This window comes from Tursiops truncatus, chromosome 5 (assembly GCF_011762595.2).
Source record: "Tursiops truncatus isolate mTurTru1 chromosome 5, mTurTru1.mat.Y, whole genome shotgun sequence".
In the NCBI taxonomy this organism is placed as follows: Eukaryota; Metazoa; Chordata; class Mammalia; order Artiodactyla; family Delphinidae; genus Tursiops; species Tursiops truncatus.
This window is the reverse complement of record NC_047038.1, coordinates 52,970,006-52,995,205: the sequence shown is the minus strand read 5'-3', so window position 1 is coordinate 52,995,205 and position 25,200 is coordinate 52,970,006. Positions and strand designations below refer to the sequence as shown.

Genomic DNA, 25,200 nt, shown 5'->3' with positions numbered 1-25,200 from the left:
GTGGCGCAGTGGTTGAGAGTCCGCCTGCCGATGCAGGGGACACGGGTTCGTGCCCCGGTCCGGGAAGATCCCACATGCCGCGGAGCAGCTAGGCCCGTGAGCCATGGCCGCTGAGCCTGCGCGTCCGGAGCCTGTGCTCCGCCACAGGAGAGGCCACAACAGTGAGAGGTCCGCGTACAGCTAAAAAAAAAAAAAAAGTACGTCCACAAAATCAGTGGACTCAACAGCTATAAGGGAATTAAATGTTTAATTAAGTTTTCCTAAACATCTCATTACAATGTCATCGAAGACATAGGGACTGAGTGGCTGAATCTCTGGTTATGCATCTTCCACTTTACACTCAGCCCTCAACCTTCTTTTTTTTTAAAACACTGAACTGAGACTACAAAGAGTAGTTCACATCAAATGAAAATAAGTTAAGGGCAGACAATATCTCTTATTCATCTGTATATTCCCAACATGTTATATACAATGCCAAAAATACAGCAGGCACTAAACAAATGTGGAATGGCAGATGTTTCTTAGGAACTCAATTAATACTTGCTAGATGAGTGAATGAATTACAAAATGATTTATTAACCAAGCTGCCAGGAAAATGTCACCTTTGCATTCACTTTTAAAAAGAGTGGCATTTCTAGATAAAGCAACCAACTTTTTCAAAAGTCCGGCTAAGCTTCATAAAAAAGAAAGGATGCTACTTTTCAAAGAATATGTTGAACAACAATTCTATAATTATAATTATTATATTTACAAATGTCTGCATTAATTTTCTATTAAGATTTCAAAAATGCTCATTTTTTTTTCTCTTGGAATTTGGGAGTTTCTTCAAAAGACTATCTGCACAGGTGACCTGGGATTCTTATATTCAACAAATATTTACTGAGTGCACAGTAATTACTCCTGGGCACTAAATAAAATAAACGTAAAACATCAGAGTCAAGAAATTATTACCAAGACTAACGTAAAGCTCAATGTAAGAAAATGTATTGACTTTAAGAGGAAGTTCAACAAAAATGAACACAAAGCCCAGTTAATAAATACCTTATTTCTAAAGGGTATTAAATCAAAGGCCAGCTAAAAGTGGAGCTTTCACAGCTTCTTGTCACACATCTCCAGGTAAGAAGAGACATCACATGCTAAATGTGTTAATCCTTATTTCTCCTAGAATAGAAAAATTCACCAATTCCAACGGTAAAAGCATTTTCAAGATAATATTACCTAGGAACTTTGATATGACTTTTTCTAGTACATGTAGCATTTAAAATTCTAACAGTTCACAAATGCTATTAGCTGCATTTACTCGGTATATAGCATTTTCCAACTTAGGTTTCAACTACTATATAGAGTAGTGGTTTAACTCATTACTATTAATGCCAAAACAATTTAGGAAAAGTTCACTTGTTTTCTGAGTACTACTGACACAATGATTGAAACATTAAAATACTAAATAGCCTTCCCATTCACAGGGGACCTTTGTCAATAGCTAGAGTTATGTGATGAAGGAAAAATGTGAATAATGTGCTTCAGTGATAAAAATAAATTCATAAAGAAGAATTCCTTAATACAATGTCACTGTATAGTGCTCACTCGACTTCTCTCCAAAGTCTTTTTTAATTCTCAAATTGCCTAGCAGTAGCTGGGTTCCATGTGAGGATGGGAAGATAGGTAGTGGTGGGCAGAGTCTGCATAATGAGGACAATGGGAACACTAGGTCCCTACAAGGCAGGCTTCTGAGTGAGGGAGCAGCCCAAAGGTGTCAAGAGACTGAATATGTACAGGGGGACTCAGCAAATTAGAAAATATATTGAAGATAACAGAGCTAGGTGTTTCATAGTCGGTGAAATGAGATACAAATAGGGAAAGAAGTTAACTACAATTAACCAGCTAGAATTAATCCAGTAGTGTTAGACTGGTATCAATGTGAACTGGTATCAGGTATCAGTGAGAACTCGTGACTTTTAATATAGAGAGAGAAGTAAATACAGATGTATGTGTGTGTGTTTCTTAACTCTGTCCACTGAGAAGGCCTGGGAATAATACCTCAGTAGCAATGAGAACACCTAGTGTGCAAATCTTGGTTTCTAAATACCACCTCAACTAAAAGTAACCAGAACTCCTTGGAGAAATGGTTGTTTCCAAGGGGCAGGGCTCAGAAATAACAAAATAAGCCTGGAACATCTTTTTGTGCCAGAATACAAGGAAAGCTCAAAAAATGATAGAGAAATACATGTGAAAGAATAGAAAAGCCAGCCTGAAAGGCTTCCCACTAGCCATAGTTGGGACAATTTAAGCATTAAAATAATGAGAGCAACAAATCCAGGAGTCCATGCTGATATAAATGAATAAATGCAGAAGATCAATCTTCAGAACAGTCATAAGATTTTGAGATTCACTATTTCCCCAATTTCTATTTTCAAGACATGTCTGTTATCTCCCACCATTTTCACAGGCCAAGATGTTGACAATACGCTGTTTAAATTTCTTCCTTAGAGTAAAATGCAACTAATAAATAGAAGGAATGATGGAATTTGAAAAATTACAATTTGGCAACCATCAGAGTAATAAATAATTCAGGCAAGAAGCATTCACAGATGCTGAAACTAGTGGGTGAAAGTGCTATGAGGAATGTGATGTTACAAAGTCTCCACACACACACACACACACACACACACACAAAAGGTATTAATTACAAAGGGGGAAAAAGTAACTTTACAGTTACAGAAACGGAGTAGACACTATCTTAATCAAGTGATCAAAGGTAACACTACATAAGACAAACTGACACCATGTGCCACTCAAAAGGACTTAATGAAAAGAATCATTTCTGTGACAGCCCAGCCCAAAATGCCTAACAGGGATCTAATCACATGAAAACATCAAACAAATCCTAATTTAGATACAATCTACAAAATGACACTTTTGACAATTACTGGCCAAAGACATGCAAGGCAAGGAAATACTATGGAATTGTTCCAGATTAAAAAAGACTACAAATTCAGGACAACTGGGTATAATGAACACTCTTGGATCCTTTGGCTATAAAGGTCATTATGAGGATAAAAGGCAAAATTGGAATGAGGGTCTCTGGACAAAGTGTATATGAGTTCTTTGTTCTGGTCCTGCAACTTTTCACTAAATTTGAAATTGCTTTCAATTAAAAAAACTGTATTAATAATCTTTCTTTTTCAATTATGCAGGCAGAAAGTTCTAATAATTGCTAACTTCTTCATTACTTTTGTATTTTATGGTTTTCTTCAAGAAAGTATGGTAATCTTTTAACACTAACAATGATAATAGCAAATATCAGGCCCTTATTAGCTGTCAAGTAATGTTCTAAGCTCTATATATTGATTAACTCATTTAATCCTCAACACAATCCTCTAAGGTGGGTACTATTACTACCTACATTTTACAGATGGGGAAAGTTAAAGACAAAGATTAAGGTACTTGCGCAAGGAGAAAAAAAATATACTAAGTGTTACACAAATAATTGAATCTAAGAAGTCAAGCTCCACACTTTCTATGGAATACTGTCTCTCTAGGAAAGGACAGCTGTACCTTGGAGTTTCTCAAGATACCAGTAACTAAAAGATGAGAGACCTCAGTGATTATAAAGCCTCAGAATCCATAAAACGTTTACTTGTTGTTCAACATTCATTTAGTAGCAGGTTGAAAAGATGTAAGATCCTAAGTTCATAATATTGGAAATTTCTAGTACAGATTTATGATGTTTATTTAGCAAAAAAACTAATAATAAACTACTACAAAAATATTTATGATACTTATGGGCTTCCCTGGTGGCGCAGTAGTTGAGAGTCCGCCTGCCGATGCAGGGGACACAGGTTCGTGCCCCGGTCCGGGAAGATCCCACATGCTGTGGAGCGGCTGGGCCCGTGAGCCATGGCCGCTGGGCCTGCGCGTCTGGAGCCTGTGCTCCGCAACGAGAGAGGCCACAACAGTGAGAGGCCCGCGTATAGCAAAAAAAATTAAAAATTTTTAAAAATTAAAAAAAAATATATTTATGATACTTTTGAAAACTAGACTTTAAAGAAGACCAATTCTTCTGTTAACTTTGGTTGCATTCAGGAATAACCTGAAATTTAAGTAGTTTTTTTTTTTTTAGGAACATTGTGACTACATTGGTTTAAAACACTAAAACATTTAAACTTTACTATTTCGCTACTGTAAAAGTAGAGCTGGAGTTGAAATAACCTTTGTTTTTTTTTTTTGCCTTTTCTAATTGTCTATTCAATAATTCCCAGTTATATTTCTTTGTTCTCTTGAATTGACTTATTTCCCAGATCCAGAAGCGCTTTCCTGCTTTAACTTTTTTCTTTTTTCTTCAGGCCCCAGCTGTGTCAATGGGGAAGAAAGTAATTCTGCTTACTTTGGTGAAACAGTGCTGGAGACAAAACAATAAGTTATTTCCAAATAATTAAATTCAGAGTTCTTCTTAAATTATAAATTGCCCTCTTATTTCTAGTGAGTAATGATTATCTATTTTATTGTTTTTTTGTTTTTGGGGTTTTTTTGCAGTATGCAGGCCTCTCACTGTTGTGGCCTCTCCTGTTGCGGAGCACAGGCTCCGAACGCGCAGGCTCAGCGGCCATGGCTCACGGGCCCAGCCGTTCCACGGCATATGGGATCTTCCCAGACCAGGGCACGAACCCGTGTCCTCTGCATCAGCAGGCGGACTCTCAACCACTGCGCCACCAGGGAAGCCCTGATTATCTCTTTTAATGGAAGTGTTGACAAACCAAAAACCATAGAAGTGACCTCTAAGTCCTGCCCAGCCAATTTACTTGCAAAATAAACAAATTCTTACATTCCAGAAGACAAATACCATATCTATTCGTAATTTATCCATGTCTTCAGTCTACACAAATGCTACTAATAAAAATATTACATCAATTTGGTATTTCAGAGAATTCTGCTCCTTGCTTCCTATTAAGAAAAATGAAAGACAATCACAATACCAAATTAATTTCTGAAAAAATATTATCCAAATTTTTCATTAAAAAATATAGAAGGTACTTCCCTGGTGGTCCAGTGGTTAAGACTCCGCGCTCCCAGTGCGGGGGGCCCCGGGTTCGATCCCTGGTCAGGGAATTGGATCCCGCATGCATGCTGCAACTAAAAGGTCCTATGAGCCACAACTAAGACCCAGGGTAGCCAAATAAATAAATAAATATTTTAAAAAGTATATATATATATATATATATATAGATAGATAGAAAATGAAGACAGCGCCGTAAACTAAATAAAACTTCCATTTCTTATAGTAGCCTAAATCTCATAAAAGTATTGCTTTTCCTAGAACTGATAACAGCAAAGTACTGCCTATAGCTACTTATAATTTAATAACTCTTTTTATAATTTCATAAAAGCATATCTTCCTAGACAATTCTCTGGACGCCTTTAGAAACTTTATATTCATTGACTCTCTAATGTTATATTTGTTCTTTTCCCTACTGAGAAGACCTCACTTGGCAAAAATTCATGAGTAACTCAAAAGATAAGAACTCTAGGACATCATGAACACACAGTACTGCAAAAACCTTCTACATTCTTAGGCTCTTTATAGTAAAGTTACCAGTAGTTGCGAACAGTAGTTGGTATTCTTAGATATTACTTAAGTGTGATGAATACTATTTGCCTTTTGGGGGTGTTTAGGTCATGTGCCAAGAATCATATATTCCCTAAACTTAACATGTATCTGGAGGGCATCACTTTCTCAAGATTTCCAAACTAACTCAGAATGACAGCACCTAGTTTTTGCCTCCTCGAATTCACTTCTTTGATCCTCCAATGATGCTTTTAAAAACACCTATGTTTCCTCTTGCACAGTACAGACATGTCTGGTGATCTAGGTGAACAAAGTCAGGGTTTCACCCTGTCAAAGTGAAAAGGGCTGTGCAGAGGTGAAAATTTGTAACAGCGAGGAAGATTTTTTTTTTTTTTTTTCGGTACGCGGGCCTCTCAGTGTTGTGGTCTCTCCCGTTGCAGAGCACAGGCTCCAGACGCGCAGGCCCAGAGGCCATGGCTCACGGGCCCAGCCGCTCCGCGGCATGTGGGACCCTCCCGGACCGGGGCACGAACCCGTGCCCCCTGCATCGGCAGGTGGACTCCCAACCACTATGCCACCAGGGAAGCCAGCCCACGAGGAAGATTTTGGAAAGGGTAGAAGTAGAGCAAAATTTACTGATATAGTGTCCAGTGATGAGAGTTATATTAGCTCATTTAATTAAAATACCAAAATGGGATTTAATAAAGCATGTATATTTGGGAAATAATATACTCATCATAAAATTCAGAGTGGGGAAAAAAAGAGGTATATGAGAAAATCCATTTATAATCCAAAAATTTTGGCCTGAAAATGTCAAGAACATATCAGATTTTCTGAAGGAGTGGCTATATTTTACATCTTGGGACCCGTGCTGCCAGACCCCACACACCTACTTCTGGATCCAGAATAACCTTTTAAGCTTTTCTTCTACCTACTCTTGTCAAAGTCTAGTTTCTCTTGCTCATCAATCTGTTATAGCTGTTTGTCAACTAGGTACCCCTTTTCTCTCTGTCGTCTTCTGAGACAAGACTCATGATCACTAGGGAAAGGGGGTCAGAAAAGGAAGTAATCAGAGAATATTGCCACATTACCTAAGCCAGTTACTTCCTTAACTTTTTCGAACTAGAGCAGGCAGGAAAGACTCCTTTCTCTTTGGTCAAGATCCTGGGAAAAGGTAAGTTTACAACTGCCCACAGCCACAGAGTTTAGCCCCTAGGAAATGCAGTAGGAGAAAATAAAAGCAAAATCCAGAAAGAAACAGAGAAATGCAGATAACCAGGGTAGATTAAGCCCCTGACTACATAACTACACTTTCCTTAAGTTAAATATAGTTTTTAATTAATATAGATTGATTTTCTCCTACATCAATTTTTTCTCAACTGGGTCATTCCATTAAAAAACACACTTTTATATATTTCCACCTTTTAAAAAATAAAAAAAAAAAACTGCCTTCATATCATATTTATCTTCAGGTTATCACAGTCCCACTTCTCTTCTCCTTTTGAAAAGTCAACAATATTTACTGTCTGCACTTCCTCTTTTATCCACTCCGATCCGACGTTCACTTCCACCACTACAGTGCAACTGCTTTGTCCAGATCACCAGCAACCTCAGCCTCTACTTTGCCGATCCAATGGTGGGTCTCTGTCGTGAGCTTACTCAAACTTCTGGAGCATCTGACACTGACTATGCCTTCTTTCTTAAAATATTTCCTTCATATACTTCAGCACTCTAGATTCTCCCGGTTCCCCTCATACCTCACTGGTCACGTCTTCTCTTTCTTCTTTCCAGGATCCTTCTCCTCTCAGCATTCAGTCCTTCACTTCTTTGCATCGTGATCTCCATGTTTCTCAACGTTTTTTTTTTTTTTTCCCATTATTGATCAGGCCCAACTGAGCCTGTTTCAACTTCTTTTTCCCCTACTTGCCTCCATCTCCAAGAAATTTTAGTACCACAGATAATACATAAAACCTAGGCACCGTCCTTAATTCCCGTCCCCACCCCGATCAACTTCCTAAATCTAATCCAACAGCAAATCCTGCCAGCTATTCGTTCAAACTATATCTCAAATCAGACCTCTCTGCTACCTCCCTCTACCAGCTCACCGCAAGACCCTCAACAGGCCTTTTACTTCTACTCCTGCCTCTTTTCTGCAGAGTCTAATGGCCACGCAGTAGCTACATAATCTTTTCAAAAGATAGACCACACATCCTTACTTAGCTCGAAACTCCTAAATGGAGCTAGACTTTCAGTAAGTATACTGACATTATACTTAAAATAAATCCCACATTCTTCATTAGGCCCTTCAAGGCTTATGAGATCTGACCCCTGTTTATCCCAGTGACCTTGCTTGTCTCCTACCACTCTCCCCATTCCTAATGACCATCTAGCTACACCAGCCTTCCATAGTCCCCTAAATACTTTGAAGTCATTTCAGCCTCAGAGCCTTAGCCTGGTTGATCTCTAAACCTGCAATATACTTCATCCAGACCTTCCCGTGACTCACTCTCTCTCATCACTCAGGTCTATAATCAAATATCACTTCTTTGGGAAGTTCCTCATTGACTACGTTACTTAAATAGCCCCCACCCTACCTAGTCACCGACCATGTATTACCCTGCTTTACTTGTATCATATCACTAATCTGTTCCAGCAGTCCTGTGAGTGTGTATATATCTACACACACACACACACACACACACACACACACACACACACACACACGCAGACTTGTTCATTATCTGTCTTCCTAAAAGAGTTCTAACGTCATGAAGGTAGGATATGTATTTTGCTCAAGGCTCTAACCCCAAAACCCAGAATAATGCCAGTGAGTCACTTGCAATTAATAAAATCATTGATGACAGAGTATCCTTGCAACAAATTTCCCATTACTTGAAGTAATTTGAGTCTCTCTCTTTATCTTCTGCCACTAAAAAAAGACTTATTAAGACATACAAACTGCTCAAACTTTAAAATAAAGCTCTGTAGTAAAAAAAAAAAAAGAAGACATAGTATACTGTAATTTCAAGCCAATCAACAAAGCATGTTGAACAATCAGTTATGCACAGTAACTTATTAAGTGTTTAGTTTTGTGATAAATTCAGCCTCCAGTACTTAATATAGTGCAGGTTCCATTAGAAACTAGAGTGATTACTTTTGGGGCATTACTGAAAAACACTCAAAGAATCTAGACACAGTCCTAAAACATATATCCACTAACTTAAAACTTAAGCTTCCCTTTTTTTTCAAAAGCTTCCAATAACACATCTAAAAGAGAATGCAGTGTAAAGTCATGGTCAGATTCATGCAATTGAGCATGCTCATTAAAAACAGATGAGAGAAATTTAAACAACTACCAAAGCAGATCAATCTTCAACTATCTCACACTGCAATCTGGGATATGCTTACCTTTGCTAAGGTCACAGGCTCTGGATCAGTGGGTATGCAGCTAGCACACAGAAACCTATTATTATTCATTGTAGTAGAGCTGTAGCACTATCGTTAAAATTCTGCCACAAAATATTTGGTACTGGTCAAAACATGGAAAATAAGGATGTTAGAATTCTATATTCTTACAATATATAATTCAGAAACCAAATAAGCATATGTAAAGGGTAAAGAATTTCTTGGGCCTCCCCTTTCTCATTACTCACCCTCCCATTTCCCCTTTTCCTAGGCCACCTCTATCCCCTTCCAAAAAGTTCAAGGCAAAGAACTGTCACTCAAGTTCTTCACGAGAAGTAAATTCTGCAAAGGATTTGAAAATGGCTAGTGATAGTGCCATCTAGCAATGAAGAATTATTCTGTCAACTAGTTTCTTGCCTGTCTTAAATTCATTTTTTATTAACCTAACAATATCTTTTCAATCCATAACCAACATAATTATCCATAAAGAAAATAAATACTGACATTTATTACATTAAGATGTAATAAGATGTAATCCCAACTTCCAACTCTTATACATAGTGGTAGTACTTTTTGAACAAAATCCTTGCTGAAATGAAAATTTTTTTAAATGTTCAACTTTTTAAAATGTCAGTAGAGTACTTCCCTTTTTCTTTAAGCATAATCAGATCTACCAGTTCTTAAGAAAACCCTTTACTTGATCATACTACCTATTTGTAACTACCATTCAATTTCCTCCATTTTCTTGCCTACCCCTTAAATGGGGGTTACCCATATATCTACTTCCTATCTACTCATTCTCTTAAATCATTTTTAATTGTGGCAAAATACGCATAACATAAAATTTACCATCTTAACCATTTTTAAGTGTATAGTTCAATGGTATTAAGTATTCATATTGTTGTGTAACCATCACCACCATCCAACTCTACAACTCTCTTCATCTTGCAAAATGGACACTCTGTACCAATTAACCAATAACTCCCCATTCCCCTCCCCCTAGCCCCCAGCAACCACTACTCTACTGTCTCTATGATTTTGACTGTTCTAGGTATCTCATATAAGCAGAATCATACTGTATTTGCCTTTTTGTGACTGACTTATTTCACTTAGCATAATGTCTTCAAGGTTCATCCATGTCGTAACATATGGAAGAATTTCCTTACTTTTTAAGACTGAATAATACTCCATTGTATACCACGTTTTGTTTATCCATTTATCTGTTGATGGACATGTGGGTTGCTTCCACTTAAATCTTTTTAAAGATATATTCCGTGTGTATATGTGAGTCAATTCCCCATACCAATGTTTAAAGTGATATCCTGTAGGTCAATGATTTTCTTCTTGTCATATCTAATGGCTTTTTTCCAATACACTGTATTTCTCTATTTAGCACTACTGGCCACTTTTCATCTCTCCTCTCTCTATCCCCCAGTGAGAGAGACACAGAGAGAGAAGAAATGACTTACAAAGATTCATATAATATAAAGAGAATTAAACATGAAGGATGTCAATGAACCAGAGAAATAAAATCAAACTAAAAGCATGCACAAAATATAAATGAGGTCCTTAATAAAAGCTACAAAAAGTAGACAAAGAAGGAAATAAAATCAGTCACAAATCATCCCCTCAGGAATACAACTATTCTTATTACAGAGAACTAAAAAAAGATTCTTCATGAGGGCTCTCAGCAGATACTTTGCAATATGGTGGACTACGCCCTCAACTATACAACCATCCGTCACTTCCTGAAAACTCTCCTCTACAGACTTTCAAGAAAGTGCACCTCCCTGATTCACCTCCCATGTCTCTGATGGCCATTATTTATTTCATTAGCTAATCCTTCGCTTTTGTCTTATTAGCAGTATTCCCAAGGGGCTATTCTCTTTCCTTTTCCTTCTCTTAGTGAACTCTTAATTCATATAACTCTAACTATGTTACCTTTATATGAGGGAATCACAACTCTATATTGTTATTTCTGTTTTAGAACATAGCCTTTAAGCAGCCATAAGTTCCTAGTGATAAACACCTGTTTTATACTTTTTTTTTTTAGCTATTACCTGGTAAGGAAAGAAAATTGATGATGGAAATAGAAACTTAATTTCCTTCAATGCAACTGACATTTGCTGTTTCATTTTGTTAGACTGATCTAGACTCTTAGTTTTAAACTAATAAGTAAGCAGCTGATTTTAAACATTTTGAATCAAAACTATCTAAATGTCTACCACTTTCAACACCTCGGAAGAACTCACACTGATGCAAAGCGAAAGAGAAACAGAAGACTGGCCAAATGTTAGAGGAATGCTTATTAAGGACCTCTTATTTAAGAGCACCTTAACCAGATGAGAAAGTTAGACAATAAACATTATTTGTACTTTGTACCCTACCTGAATACATAATCATCCACAGAGTGAAAAGATTTTTAAGACATAATATAAACGCTATGTGATTTACCCTATGTTTTAATCATACATTCCCTCTGAGACATATTTATATATGTAATATAACAGATTATGTGTATACATATGTTTCAGAATTATAGAAATGAATTTTTAGAAATATGTCATATTCAAATCAAAATGGTTATCTAGTATCTGTGAAATCTTTATTTTCATTGTAATTTGCATTATTTCTATTACAGTTGCTTCTAAATTGCTAAGTAATATTCAGTGGAACTGAAAAAAAGACCCAAGTAAGCATAAAATTTGTTTGAGAAAAGATTTTTGTAAAACTGACCATCTTTGAAGAGGAAAATATTATTACCAACGAACAAGTTCTTCATCCAAAAGAGCAGGAACAAAGTATTTGTTCCACCTAAAGCAGAATTTGATATAGTGAATCTCCCGCAATAACATATATTTTAACAACCAGAACTTGAACCAGAGTTCTCCTACCCACCCCCTTGCCAAACCAAGGATTGTAAAGCAAAATTTAACACACATCCATGTGGAACTGGTTCCCAGTTGGTGGGGTAAGGGAGGAAAGAACAATAAGATGTTCAAGAAAGCCTATTGTTTTCTAGATAGTCCATCACAGTGAAAAGTGGACAGCCCTCATTTTTACCTTCTGCAGAAGGTTCTGTTACTGTACTCCAAACTTGAGGTATCCCTTGAGTCTGTGAACACAGCAGAGGAGAAATGTAGAATAATTCAGGTATACAGAAAACCATAAGGCAAATTCACAATTTTAGAATAGTACTTCCTTAAATTATAAGAAAAGTGTCATCATATGATGAATATATAAAAGTTGGGTTTTTGTTATTTGAGAAAAAATGAAGTCTCACAATGTATCTAATTCATGTGTCCACACAGAATAGAAATTGTCAAGTTTTCTAAAGCCCAAAGTACAGAGAGATGTAATAGGCAGTCGGTCGCTGCATCCTATTCTGAGAGGTGGTCTCTATTTCAGAACAAAAACAAGAAAGAACTATAAAGGAAGACAGAGCTATCTCAAAGTCAAGTATCTTCTAGAGATTAAAAAGTCATAATTAATCCCAGAAAATCAGTACATGCAATGACCCTAAGTCTCCAAAAGTCAAGTATCCTGAAGTAAAACAGGAAGAGTGCCAACAATAAAAGAGAAGGAGAAAGAGAGAGAAAAGAAAACTAAAAAACCCATATTAATACACTTAAATGTTGGTTGATAGAATAAATGAACAATACGTTCATGTCGACTACTCTCTACATAAAAGAAACTTTGACAACAAAAGACTTTTGTTAGTGGTGCAAATAATGACATCTGTCATTCTGAAACCAGACTCTACCTCAAGGACAGGCCTTCCCTTGTATAAACCACTTTCTGTGGACAATGAAAACCCAGCACCTCTATAGATGGCTAACAACTGCTTCTACTAGAACTAAAAGTATTGTATAAAAGTTGAAAAGTGTTAAACATCTGGGCTAATAAAACAGCATAAGCATTTGAAGCATATTAAGTGCCTTGTGTTTTTAAAATGTGCTATATTAATTACAAATATCCTGAAAGCTATTAATCCAGTAGAGTCCTTCCCAGGGAAGGGTGACAAAAGGTGAAAAAAGTAAATGTCCCTTTATACACAACTAACTCCTCTGGCCTTACCTGACTTCTGCAGGCAGACTAATATACTTCTTTTTCTATTAACCCACAGTGCCTACTACCTATCTTGATTACAGATAGTATCACATCCTTTAATTACTTGTCAACAGAACTTTCTCCAATGACAGACTACAGTCAGGTGGAGGACCGAAAACATATTCTTCAGCTGTGTATCTTCAGTATCTGTGTATTTTCATTCTTCCCACTCAAATCCACATTACATTAAACTCACAGCTGATTTTCCTGCCTATAGTGAATTCATCATCCTATAACTCTTCCATATTATATGACTTTCTAAAACAAGAAGCTGTAATAGCTCCTAATATTTAGTGCGATGATAAAAATGTTAAAATACACTACACCACCTCCCACATACGTAGTAAATATTGCCAACCAGTAATTTCTACGGTAATATCCTTCTTTGCTATTGAGACCAGGCACAGATCAAGCATCCTTAATACAGTCCTCCAGGCAATCACTATCATTTGGTAAGCACTGGTGTATCAGTGGAATCTTACTTGTCATTCTTAAAGCAGTTCATCAGACTTAAACATCAAGGATCACTAGTCTGGTCTCCCTGTCTAACTAACCCTATTTTCTACTATTCCCCAACTCAGAAATATTAGTCTCCAACATCCCCACCATGTGCCACCTTCACACCTGCCTTACAAAAATAGTAACAACGGACAGTCATTGAGCACTTGCTATGTAGTAGGCACTAGTCTAAGCACTTTACATGTACAAATTCATGTCATCCTCAACACTTTGATGCAATAGATAACCTTTACCCCTAACAGATGACAAAACCAAGACACAGAAAGGTTAAGCACTACATGTTAATAGCAAAAGACAAATATTAAAACAATGATTTATTCTTGTGTCGTACACTAAAAAATTACATTTCTGGGCTTCCCTAGTGGCGCAGTGGTTGAGAGTCCGCCTGCCGATGCAGGGGATGGTTTTGTCATCTGTTAGGGGTAAAGGTTATTTTACCTTTTACCGGGTAAAAGGTAAAATTTTACCGGGTTCGTGCCCCGGTTCGGGAAGATCCCACATGCCGCGGAGCGGCTGGGCCCGTGAGCCATGGCCGCTGAGCCTGCACGTCCGGAGCCTGTGCTCCGCAACGGGAGAGGCCACAACAGTGAGAGGCCCGCGTACGGCCAAAAAGAAAACAAAAAAAATTACATTTCTGACTTATAAACTGTGCTTATTTGAGGGATTTAGGACTAAAGTCTGGAATTACACCTATTCATTTACTCATTTTAATGTGCTAACCTGTATGTATATCCCTCTCTCTTTCTCACTTCTAAGAAAATTTTCTCTTTCAAAATCTTGCTGAAAATTCACCTCCCTAATGAAGACTTCCTCATAATAAATCTATTCATTCTCTTAAACTCCCACAATAGAACCACTGACCCAGTATTTAATCAAACCTTCCTGTACTGTTATTTAACATTTCATCTGTGCACATGTAACAATATCGTAAACTCCTGGAAAAACAAGGCCTTATCTTATACTTACTTGTATAAGTGAATATCAGTCACCATAGTGACTGCTATGTCTACTACTGTAAACATACAATATTGTGTTGATGGACGCCACAAAGATAATGGCTACCTTATTATCTATAATGGTCTACATTTTGAGTTACTCTGCTGATAATGTCAAGCAATGTGCACTGATCCTTTTACATTTTTTTTCATTCCAGTCTCATTGTAACCAACAACATACACATGAAAAAGCAGATAGATTTTATCAACATTTAGAGATCCATTTATACTTTCACACCCAGAAGAAAATCCTTATGAATATCAAGGATCTATACAAAGGAGATAGTTATAATCTTCCTTACTTTTAGAAATTTAACACCCATAGTCAGGAATTCTTTTCGTTTATATATCCTTTATGTAACATTTACATTTTTGCTTTCCTATACAGAAAGAAAACACTCTTAGTCATTTATCTCTAGCTAGGCTTTATATACACTTCAAAACATCCATCATTAAAGGCCGACATCTTTCATTCTCTCAGACAATTTCAGTTCCTTTAAATTTCTAATCAATAAACAATAATAATAATAATAATAAACCTTCAGCAAATTTTCCAGATGTCTATTCAATCTGTAAAGCCCAAAATTACACAATGACCTTAGGTAAGATAAGACCTGTGCTGAACAGTATGGAAAGATTACCTCATGAGTGTCACATGTTAAAATAACTATTTAACCTAATGAGTTATCATTTTTAAAAACAGTACATTACTTAATCAGTTTTTTAATCTACTATGGTCCCTAGATCTTATACATAACCAATAATTTTCTATCTATATTTTCCTTCATGAGGTAGCTGGCTACTATTTAACTGCTCATTCATTAATTTTAACAACTGATCCAGTTTATCAAAATCTGTCTGAAATCTAATACTAGTTTTTTAAATAGCTTTCATTTGTATTGGACTGTTGCCATATGCAAATTAACCAAGCATTCTCTACACACACACACAAAAAGTACATTCAGGTCATGCTGAAATTTTTCTATATGAGATCAGTATCAATTTTTGAGGAACACAACTTTACTTTTTCCCCACTGACAATATTCCATAAAGATCTCAGGTACATTTTACCAACCAGAGAATTGCACACTACAATGGTGAGTATGTAGTCTAATATATCTATTCATTTTATTGATGAATATTAAGAGACTGAATCAAAAACCTTACAAAACTTTAAATAGAGCTGAACATTTTAGTTCGTTCAGCATTATTACAAAGGTAAGTAAGTCAACACTTACTTAGTGCCTATCGAGTGTTGCCAGGAATTATGCCAGGCACTTTTACTACACTACTCATTTAAATCACACAAGAATTGCATTTTACAAGTGAATTTTTAAATGTGCCAAATGTCTTAATGTTCATAAACAGAAGGGCCAGGATTTAAATTTGTACAGCTTGAAAGTCCACACGTCTCCTTTAGTATGCTACCTACACTTCCATTTCTAGCAAATTTTCAGGTAACTGAAGGAGGAGCTATATGGGGGCTACCATTTATGGTCTACCTCATTATCCCCTTCCAGAACTCCTGGTCAACACTCACAGCCTACCACAAACACCACCTTCTGTGTATGATCCTATCAGAGAGTTCATTAGTCCTTCCATACCAGAACAACAAAGCTATGAACATGATGTCTGCTCACCATTCCTTCTTCCTTTTAGCTCAATCTGGCCACAGGCTCTTAGAAATGCTTGTTGCTCAGTTCTCATCTTTGTGCACATTGCCCTTGTCTCCATAATTTAGCAACTTCAACCCTACCTAATACCTCCTTTTAATAAGTTATCTTTAATTATTTTTTAAGGTAAAGTCCTATATCTACTACAGTATTTACTGATTAGGGATTTAACATGCCTTTTTTACCTGTAGTTTTATTAGTACTGTTAGTGCTCTGATTACAACATTGCACAGGTTTTCAGTAGTCTGCTCCAACCCCGATTTTTCCCATAAATTCTAATTTTTAAGTTCATAATTTTGCAAAGCATAAGTTTTCCAGGAGTGCATATATTTCATTATGGCAGAAATGCCTGTACTCAAAGTATGAACTGAATTACTGAGAATGCAATGCTCATGGGGCACTATACACTCATTCATTCAATTCATTAGACAAATCTTTACTGAAAATCAAAGTAAATAAGGCACTGTTCCAGGCACTGAAGACACAACAATGACGGGCAAAGTATGACTGTATGTTTGTGTGTGTATGCATGTGTGTGCATAAGTATGTATGTACCTATATTCATATTCAACTAAACAACCTTAAATTACATATTATTGCATTCTAATCTCTTTATCAACAATTTCCAAACCTTTTCAGAAGAATTACTTTTTGTTTCTCAAGAGAAATCTTAAACAGAAACAGAATATACCAGATAAAAGCAGAACTCTACCCATTTATCCCTGTCCCTGAGATACCTCCAGGAAACCCAGGGCTTGTCAGGCTATGATTTAAAAACCACTGATCTAACAACAATGCTCTGCCTTTTTACATGAAGCCTGTAATAAATTAAAAGACTATGTATGACATGGTAAAATCAATTGAGAAAAATGACACTGAGAAAATCAATCAGGTCACCATAAAGCTTCTAGTAGAGGTTTATTTCACTCAACTCCTCTCTCTTCCCTCCCATGCAGCTGTTTTAGTAGGAGCCCTAAGATACTTCCTCCCAAGCCCTAATCCCCTAAGAAGGTTATGTGCGAGACTGGGGTTTGGAGAAAAGGAAGCATAAAGCAGATAATTTAGGCCAACTCTTTGAAGGCTTAGGGGGAAATCGTCTCATCACCATAATGGTAAAATCTTAGGGGGTGGAAATTAAGGTGAAAGCCTAGGAAAAAAGAGACTTAAGAAGCTATTTAACTTGAAAAGACCTTAAGCTGATAACAAACATACATTTTCATAAATCACAAAAGATCCCACAAAACTTACCAGGGGTTTAAGTACAGAATCCCCTTGAATTTGGGACACAGTAATAAACAAAATAGACAAAGACCTCCCCCCACCCCGCTTTCTGAGGCTAACATTTTCAGGGGTAAGGGACAGAAGGGAGACAAACATAACAAATAAGTCAATTATATTATAACTTAGAAGCTGATTCCTGACATGGGGTAAAGAAAGTGTGAAGCTAAGTAAGAGGGATCAACAAGGGTGCCAAATGACCAAGAGGGGGGCAGGGGGACATGGTTTGCAATTTGCAATTTTAAATAGAGTGGTCAGGGTAGGCCTCAAGGAGAGAAGAGCCCGAAAAAGAGATAACGAATTAGCCAGGAGGACATCTGCATTCCTGCAGCAAGGATTCCATCTGGGCAGAGCACACTGAGTGAGAGAAATGGAAAAGACAGAAAACGGAAGAGAGGAGGGTGCAGGAGAGGACAGATCATGTAGAGCCTTACAGATCTTTGTAAAGATTTTAACTTTTACTCTGAGCCATTACAGGGTATTGAGCAAATTTGATTTATATCTTAAATAGATTACTCTGCTAAGTGAAGAACAAATTTCAAAAGAGCACAAGTATACAGAAGGAGACCCTCAGGCAGCTACCACAATTATCCAGGAAAGGGATGAGGGCTGAACCAGGGTGGTAGCACAACAGGTGGTGAGAAGTGGTCAAATCTTTTTTTTTCCTTCATTCAAACGTAGTTAGTTTTGTGGGCTCCATTCAGCTTACCACAAACTCCAAATCTAGAATATACTAGTGGCAACAGACTCCATTGGATCTCCAAGTCCTTTACTAATATCTACATATTGCTGAGATATCTCATATAAATAGTCTTACTGAGTTTTTGACCATTCTAGCACTTTCCCCCATGAAACTTATACTCATTTATTTATTAAATAAATAAGTATATTATACTTATTAAATAAATAAGTATACTCATTATTTATTTCTATTCCTACCCAAGTTCATATTATTTTGAAGTAATATGGGGAAAGGAAATGGAGAGGTTTTTTTTAAGTCTATGTATCTTTCATTAAAGTCAGTGGTATTTTTTTCCTTCTTTCTTTTTCTTCTTCCCGGAGTATTTCATCAGATGCCTCTTTTAGAAAGTGAAAACAAAACCATAAGAACACCTTTTTTAAAAAAAATGTTTATTGAAGTATAGTTGATTTACAATGTTGTGTTAGTTTCACGTGTAGAGCAAAGTGAATCAGTTTTCATATACATATATCCACTCTTTTTTTGGATTCTTCTCCCATATAGGTCATTACAGAGTACTGAGTAGAGTTCCCTGTGCTATACAGTAGGTCCTTATTAGTTATCTATTTTATACACAGTAGTGTGTATATGTCAATCCCAATTTCCCAATTTATCCCTCCCCTCCCAAGCAAACCTTCTTCTATATTAATAATAATACTGAGTTGATGGAATAGTTTCCTGTATTTTCTCATTTCCAAATGTTACCACTGACAGTCTAGTAAACTTTGTTATTTTTTCATAACTCCTACTTGGTAATCTGTCCCACATTCTTTTTAATTTCATTTCGCTCTTCAAACTGGCAGAGAAAAACATATGCTACAATATAATTGCTTGACTTTGACAAAAGAATAGAAACATTAGGAAAAAGACATTTTGTTTGACACTGTCACTAAAAAAAGAAAAAGAAAAAAAACTTAACAGACTTTTTTTTTATGTAGCTTTCTACAATTGGGGATCAAGTTGAGGTTTTAGGCCATACACTTTTCCTGCCCTAAAAAATTACTATCCGTAAGACAGCTTGAGGACTTAAGGGTAGAAAAAGGAATAAAATATAAATTACACAACTGTATCATGCAGTCTTTATCATCAGCAGACTTTGCCTTCTAAAGACTTTAGGAACTGTTCTCCGTAATTAAAAAAAAACTTCGGTGGGGCCTCCTTGGTGGCACAATGGTTAAGAATCCGCCTGCCAATGCAGAGGACACGGGTTTGAGCCCTGGTCTGGGAAGATCCCACATGCCACAGAGCAACTAAGCCGTGCACCACAACTACTGAGCCCACGTGCCACAACTACTGAAGCCCGTGCGCCTAGAGCCCGTGCTCCACAACAAGATAAACCACCGCAGTGAGAAGCCCGCACACCACAACGAAGAGTAGCCCCTGCTTGCCGCAACTAGAAAAAGCCCACGCACAGCAACGAAGACCCAACACAGCCAAAAATTAATTAATTAAATAAATTTTTAAAAAAATTAAACTTTGGGATCCACATTAAATAAATTTTTAAAAAAATTAAACTTTGGGATCCACAAATTTTTTAAAAAATTAAACTTTGGGATCCACTTTTTATCCACAAATAAGTTTTTAAAAAAATTAAACTTTGGGATCCACATGTTTATTTGACAAACCTTTTATAATAATGCCATTTAACAGATGAAACAATGCTCTACAACTTTAAGCTCTCAGACATGCGTTACCTTATTTATTCTAGTATAAGGTATCAAATTATCTGAAAACAGGCTGACCTTTAATAAATCCTAAGAAAAATTAAAATCATATTTCAAAATAAAAAATGGAACAATTATTTACTAAAATATAAATATCCTCACAGAAATGTTATTTTGATTTGTTTGTAAATCATATGCAATTAGTGACATGAGAAAAGCAGCTCAGGGATTCAGATCACTAAAACAGTCTTACCTTCTGATGTTTTCCATCGTTTCCATAAATCCTCAACAGTTATATGCTTGTCTTCTCTGTGCAGATGGCTGTGTTTATTAGTAGCATCTTTATATTTCATATCTTCTCTGATAAACTATAAAAGAGAAAACACTAAGTTAAGTATACTTAAATTCATTATTTTATTCTCTACAAACAGAAGAAAGTAAAATGTGAAAAACAGCAGCTGGTAATTTTCTGATCATAACTGGTGCATGTTTGGTATTTTATACTCACATTCTTAAATGTTTATAAAATTTATTTAATGAGATGTCTTCTAATCATAACAGCAGCAGTAAAAGTACTTATTTAACTCATTATTTATCAGGCCCTATTGCACATTATATAATAAATACGTCATATCTACACACACACACAGTCATTTAACTTCATGACAGTTCTATAAGGAAAGTATTATGTATTGCCATTTTATAGATAAGAAAACCAAGGCCCAAAGAGGTTAAGTAATTTGCCTAAGGTTGAAAAAATAATGAATGTCAGAGCTGAGATTCCAACCCAAGCAGTTTGGTTACACTCAACAGCATAATGTACTGCCTCAATTATTATACATTTTTACCAAATACTTAATGACAGGGGTATTTCAGAACATACTAAATACTAACCTCAATTACTGCATCGTATTTCTGTTCTTCTACCTTTTAAGTCATTACTTATAGTTGAAAGACATGATTACAGTGTTTAGAACTAAAGTATTTTACAAAACTGAAGTAGATCCTCTATTAATCTTACTTTAAAGTATATACAGAGAGAAAACACTAAAAATTTTCTTTGCTAAAAACCAATCTACTCCGTATTGCTTCATTATATAAAATTCTCCAACTGCCCTTCACTGTCTAGCAAATAAAAAGCTAACTTTTTAAGAATTACATACCATTTCCCAATCTTGTCCCTGACAATCTTTTAGGCTTTAACTATTGACACTTTCCCCAAATCAACCCAATACTCTAATTATATAAAACTAATAGTTTTTATAAATTATTATGCTTTTTCTACCTCAATATTTCTGATCTTTCTTGCTTTGGTATTGTTTTATTTGGTATCTTTATTAATTTTTTTTTCAGATTCCAAAATTATAAGATCATACAAAAGCTTATTTCAGAAATCCATAATGCAGAAAGTAGAAATCTCTTAGAGCTCCAAACCCTAGAGGCATATTTTTCTGACTTTTATATACTGACAATGAACATCACCCTCAAACAAAAGACCAAATTTTACTTTTGAGTAGAGCTGTTCTCTACTGAAACTGAAAAAGAAAACTTTAATAGCTGTAGAGAAATATAGAGAAAATCATTTCACTTTTCTAAGCTAAATAACCTTGGGTACAAATGAAGAAACAAAGTTTTAGGAAAAACCACTACTCTGCATGTGGTCAGCAGACTAGTGTCAATCAGCAAACTGACACTGGTGTAGAATATACACAGAAATGAAGAAATTTCAGAATTTAGAAACCTTTATAGCAATTAGACAATGCTTTCAAGGAATCTGACCCCAAGCATGAGGTAAATTTACTTGCCATGTAGGTCCTATCCATAATGAACTGGTAACAAAATATCTGGTTCTTCACCATAGAGGTAATCTGGAAAGCACTAATCTAGAAGGCCCACTTTAGCACTTGTATATTATATTGTTCTAAACAATGCCTTACTCTTTTTTTTCCTAAATGGCCCCCTTTTTTTTAAAATTTATTTATTTTTGGCTGTGTTGGGTCTTCGCTGCTGTGCGCTGGCTTTCTCTAGTTGCGGCGAGCGGGGTTACTCTTCGCTGTGGTGCACAGGCTTCTCATTTCGGTGGCTTCTCTTGTTGTGAAGCACTGGCTCTAGGCGTGCGGGCTTCAGTAGTTGTTGCTCGTGGGCTCTAGAGCACAGGCTCAGCAGTTGTGGCGCACGGGTTTCGTTGCTCCGCAGCATGTGGGATCTTCCTGGACCAGCGCTCGAACCCGTGTCCCCTGCACTGGCAGGCAGATTCTCAACCACTGCGCCACCAGGGAAGCCCCTAAATGTCCTTTTTTAAAGTTATTTTTAAAGGGACCTGCCTCACTGCCTCCACTCCTCCTGTCTATTTCTATTTCCCAGTTTCTATTTCCCTATTTCTGCCCATCCCTCTTCCTCTTCTGACTGACAATTTTTGAAACCTGTAGATAATACCTGGAAAATATCTGCCACTGAGATGCTCAGAAACTGCCCCTATCTTGGAAGAGATCCAAGAGTTAGAGAGAAATTCTAGAATGAAAAACATGATGATTGACAGAGCAGAGAGGAAGCCTGTCTTGGAAATGGTCCAGTCAGTTGGAACAAATGGCAACTGTTTCATTTATGTGACACATTAAAAAAACAATGTCCTAGGAAATTCTTTTTACCACGTGAACACAAAGAGCCCAGAAGTAGAGTTCTGTGGCTTTAGGATCAACATATTTCAGAAAATAAAGCTAATTACCATATATAAACTAGGTGTGGCTTTCTAGCTACTGAATTACTCTAGAAAGCCTAGAATGAGTGTATAGATATCTATCAAAATATGTGCTTAACAAAATAATTAAGATATAAAAAAGACAATTTAAAAAGCTTATAAAGATATCTATAGTACATCTGCTATAAAAGAACTGACTCCTAAGAAAGTTGAGCATAAACTGAATAAATACACTGAATTATGTTTTCTCTGGAATTATCATTCAAAAATTAATACATACTTCTGTTTTAAAATATGACCCTGGAGGGCTTCCCTGGTGGCGCAGTGGTTGAGAGTCCACCTGCCGATGCAGGGGACACGGGTTCGTGCACCAGTCTGGGAAGATCCCACATGCCGCGGAGTGGCTAGGCCCGTGAGCCATGGCCGCTGAGCCTGCGCGTCCGGAGCCTGTGCTCCGCAACGGGAGAGGCCCCAACAGTGAGAGGCCCGCATAGCACAAAAAAAATAAATAAATAAAATAAAATATGACCCTCAAAATAAAACAAAAGTATATTCATATAACAAAAGTATACTCTATATCTAATATATCTTCAACATTTTGATCATAAAATATGACTAGAAAGCACCATAATTAGAATTACTTTATGTTGACACTGAGTTGGAAAATACTTAAACCAAATACAATACAAACCATTAGCTTCCATTAAACCATTTTCCAAATATCCTACAAAGGAGCAGACAATTCTGACTGCTCACACTTTATAACTTCACAGGAAACTGCAGATTTTAGAATGGGGGAGGCTAGTAGAGAAATTTTAAAAAGAGTCACCAATAACTGAAAATGCATGAGCAAATTATAAATATTTCTTATTCATTAAAATCTGTGAATTAAGAAATCTGAAAATAGAATCTGAAATCCCATGAAGTAAATCTTCAAATAACGTACAGCAAACAATGTAGAGTTCCTTAGTAAACATATCCAATTATGCAAACCTACTGCAGGAAAGTCTGCACTGACAATACAAATAAAGGAATGCTCAATAAATAAATGACTGTTGAATATTCTTTTCAAAAACATTTACCCAGAGGATTCTTTTATATAAATTCTTCTGGTACCATTAAAGAAATTACATATCCAGTTTAAAGAAGTTACAGGTTTTTTTTCTTTTTTACTTTTTATTTTGAAATATTTTCAAAGGTTGCAGAATAAACAAAAAGCTTTTTCCCCCCAGCTGAATCACTTGGGAATAAGTTGCAGGCATGTTGTCCCATTATCAATGAATAATTCAGCATGTTTTCCTATAAACATGATGTCATCCTATATAGTGATGGTATGACCACAAAAATTAGGAAATTAACACTGATACTCTATATTCCCTACTATTTAATCCACAGAACACATTCCATATGTGCAGTTGCCCCAATGATATTCTTTGTAGCAAAAGGATTCAATCTAGGACCATGTGTTAAATTTAGTCCACATGTCCCTTTAGTCTCCTTCAATTGAGAACAGTTCATCAGTCTTTCCTTGACTGTCACAACCTTACAGGAAGTCACCTTTTGAAAGATTGATTTCAGTTCCTTGTACCTGTAACATATATATTATTTTGCATTTTATATTTGTATTTATATTTTGTATTTGTGCATTATTTTGTTGTATTTACTTTTATTGTTTTATTTTTATGCTATTTATTGCATTTGTATTGATATTTGTATTGTGTATTTTTATGATACTGCTTAATAAAATCTGATACATATTAATATAGACATATTTGGGGACTCTATTCAGCCTCTACCTCTTTCCCTGAGAACTACCTACCAACATTAGTGTAGATCCCTGAATGTGTCCCCTCCCTCAACCTATCACCCCCGCCACAGCTATGTGACCAAAGGACAGACACTCGACCCAGAAGAAAATAATCCAGAGCCTGACCAGGATGACAAAATTCTATCTCACAGGAAACTACAAATCAGATCATGAAAAGCTGCATCACTTGGCCAAGGTTCTGGATTTTTAAGGTAGTAAAGACACTTGTGTTGAAGGTACCATTTTATGAGCAGTCAAGGTGGGCCAGGTGGTGAGGAGAACGGAGGAAGCCAATATGCAGAAAGAGAAAATAATAAAAGAGATAGGAGTGAGCACACAGAAAGATACAGCAACAGAACTGCCTCGGTTCCCAATAACTTTCCAGTCTCAGTTACTCCGGAGGCCTGGGCTATACAATTCTTGTCCTGATTGCCATGATGTAACAATGATAAATCTGTCTTTCCTCTTTTATTTTTAAATACACAATTTTAAGACTTCAAAACCCAGGAGAGGTGATTTATCATCACAGTTAAGCACTCAGACTCTGGAAGCGACAGACTGTATTCAAAATCTGACTTCACTACTTACGTTCTCTCTAGCCTCCTATTTCTCCTCTGTACAGTGAGGGAAATAAAATTGCCCATTACATATGGTTATGAAAAAGTTTAAATTAAAAATGCGTTCATAGTGCACAGAAGTATTAGACAATAAAAATGTTTGGAACCAAAATAATTGGTTTTTATATA

General features: G+C 36.3%; 1 protein-coding gene across 1 annotated transcript in view; it reads right to left on the bottom strand.

Annotated features, from left to right (window-relative positions):
* Window positions 1-25,200, bottom strand: part of STIM2 (stromal interaction molecule 2) — a 169,303-nt gene that overhangs the window by 45,036 nt on the left and 99,067 nt on the right. The window contains exon 3 of the mRNA XM_019928374.3: window positions 20,203-20,317. Coding sequence (XP_019783933.1) covers window positions 20,203-20,317 — 115 coding nt within the window. The remainder of the gene's footprint in view (window positions 1-20,202; window positions 20,318-25,200) is intronic.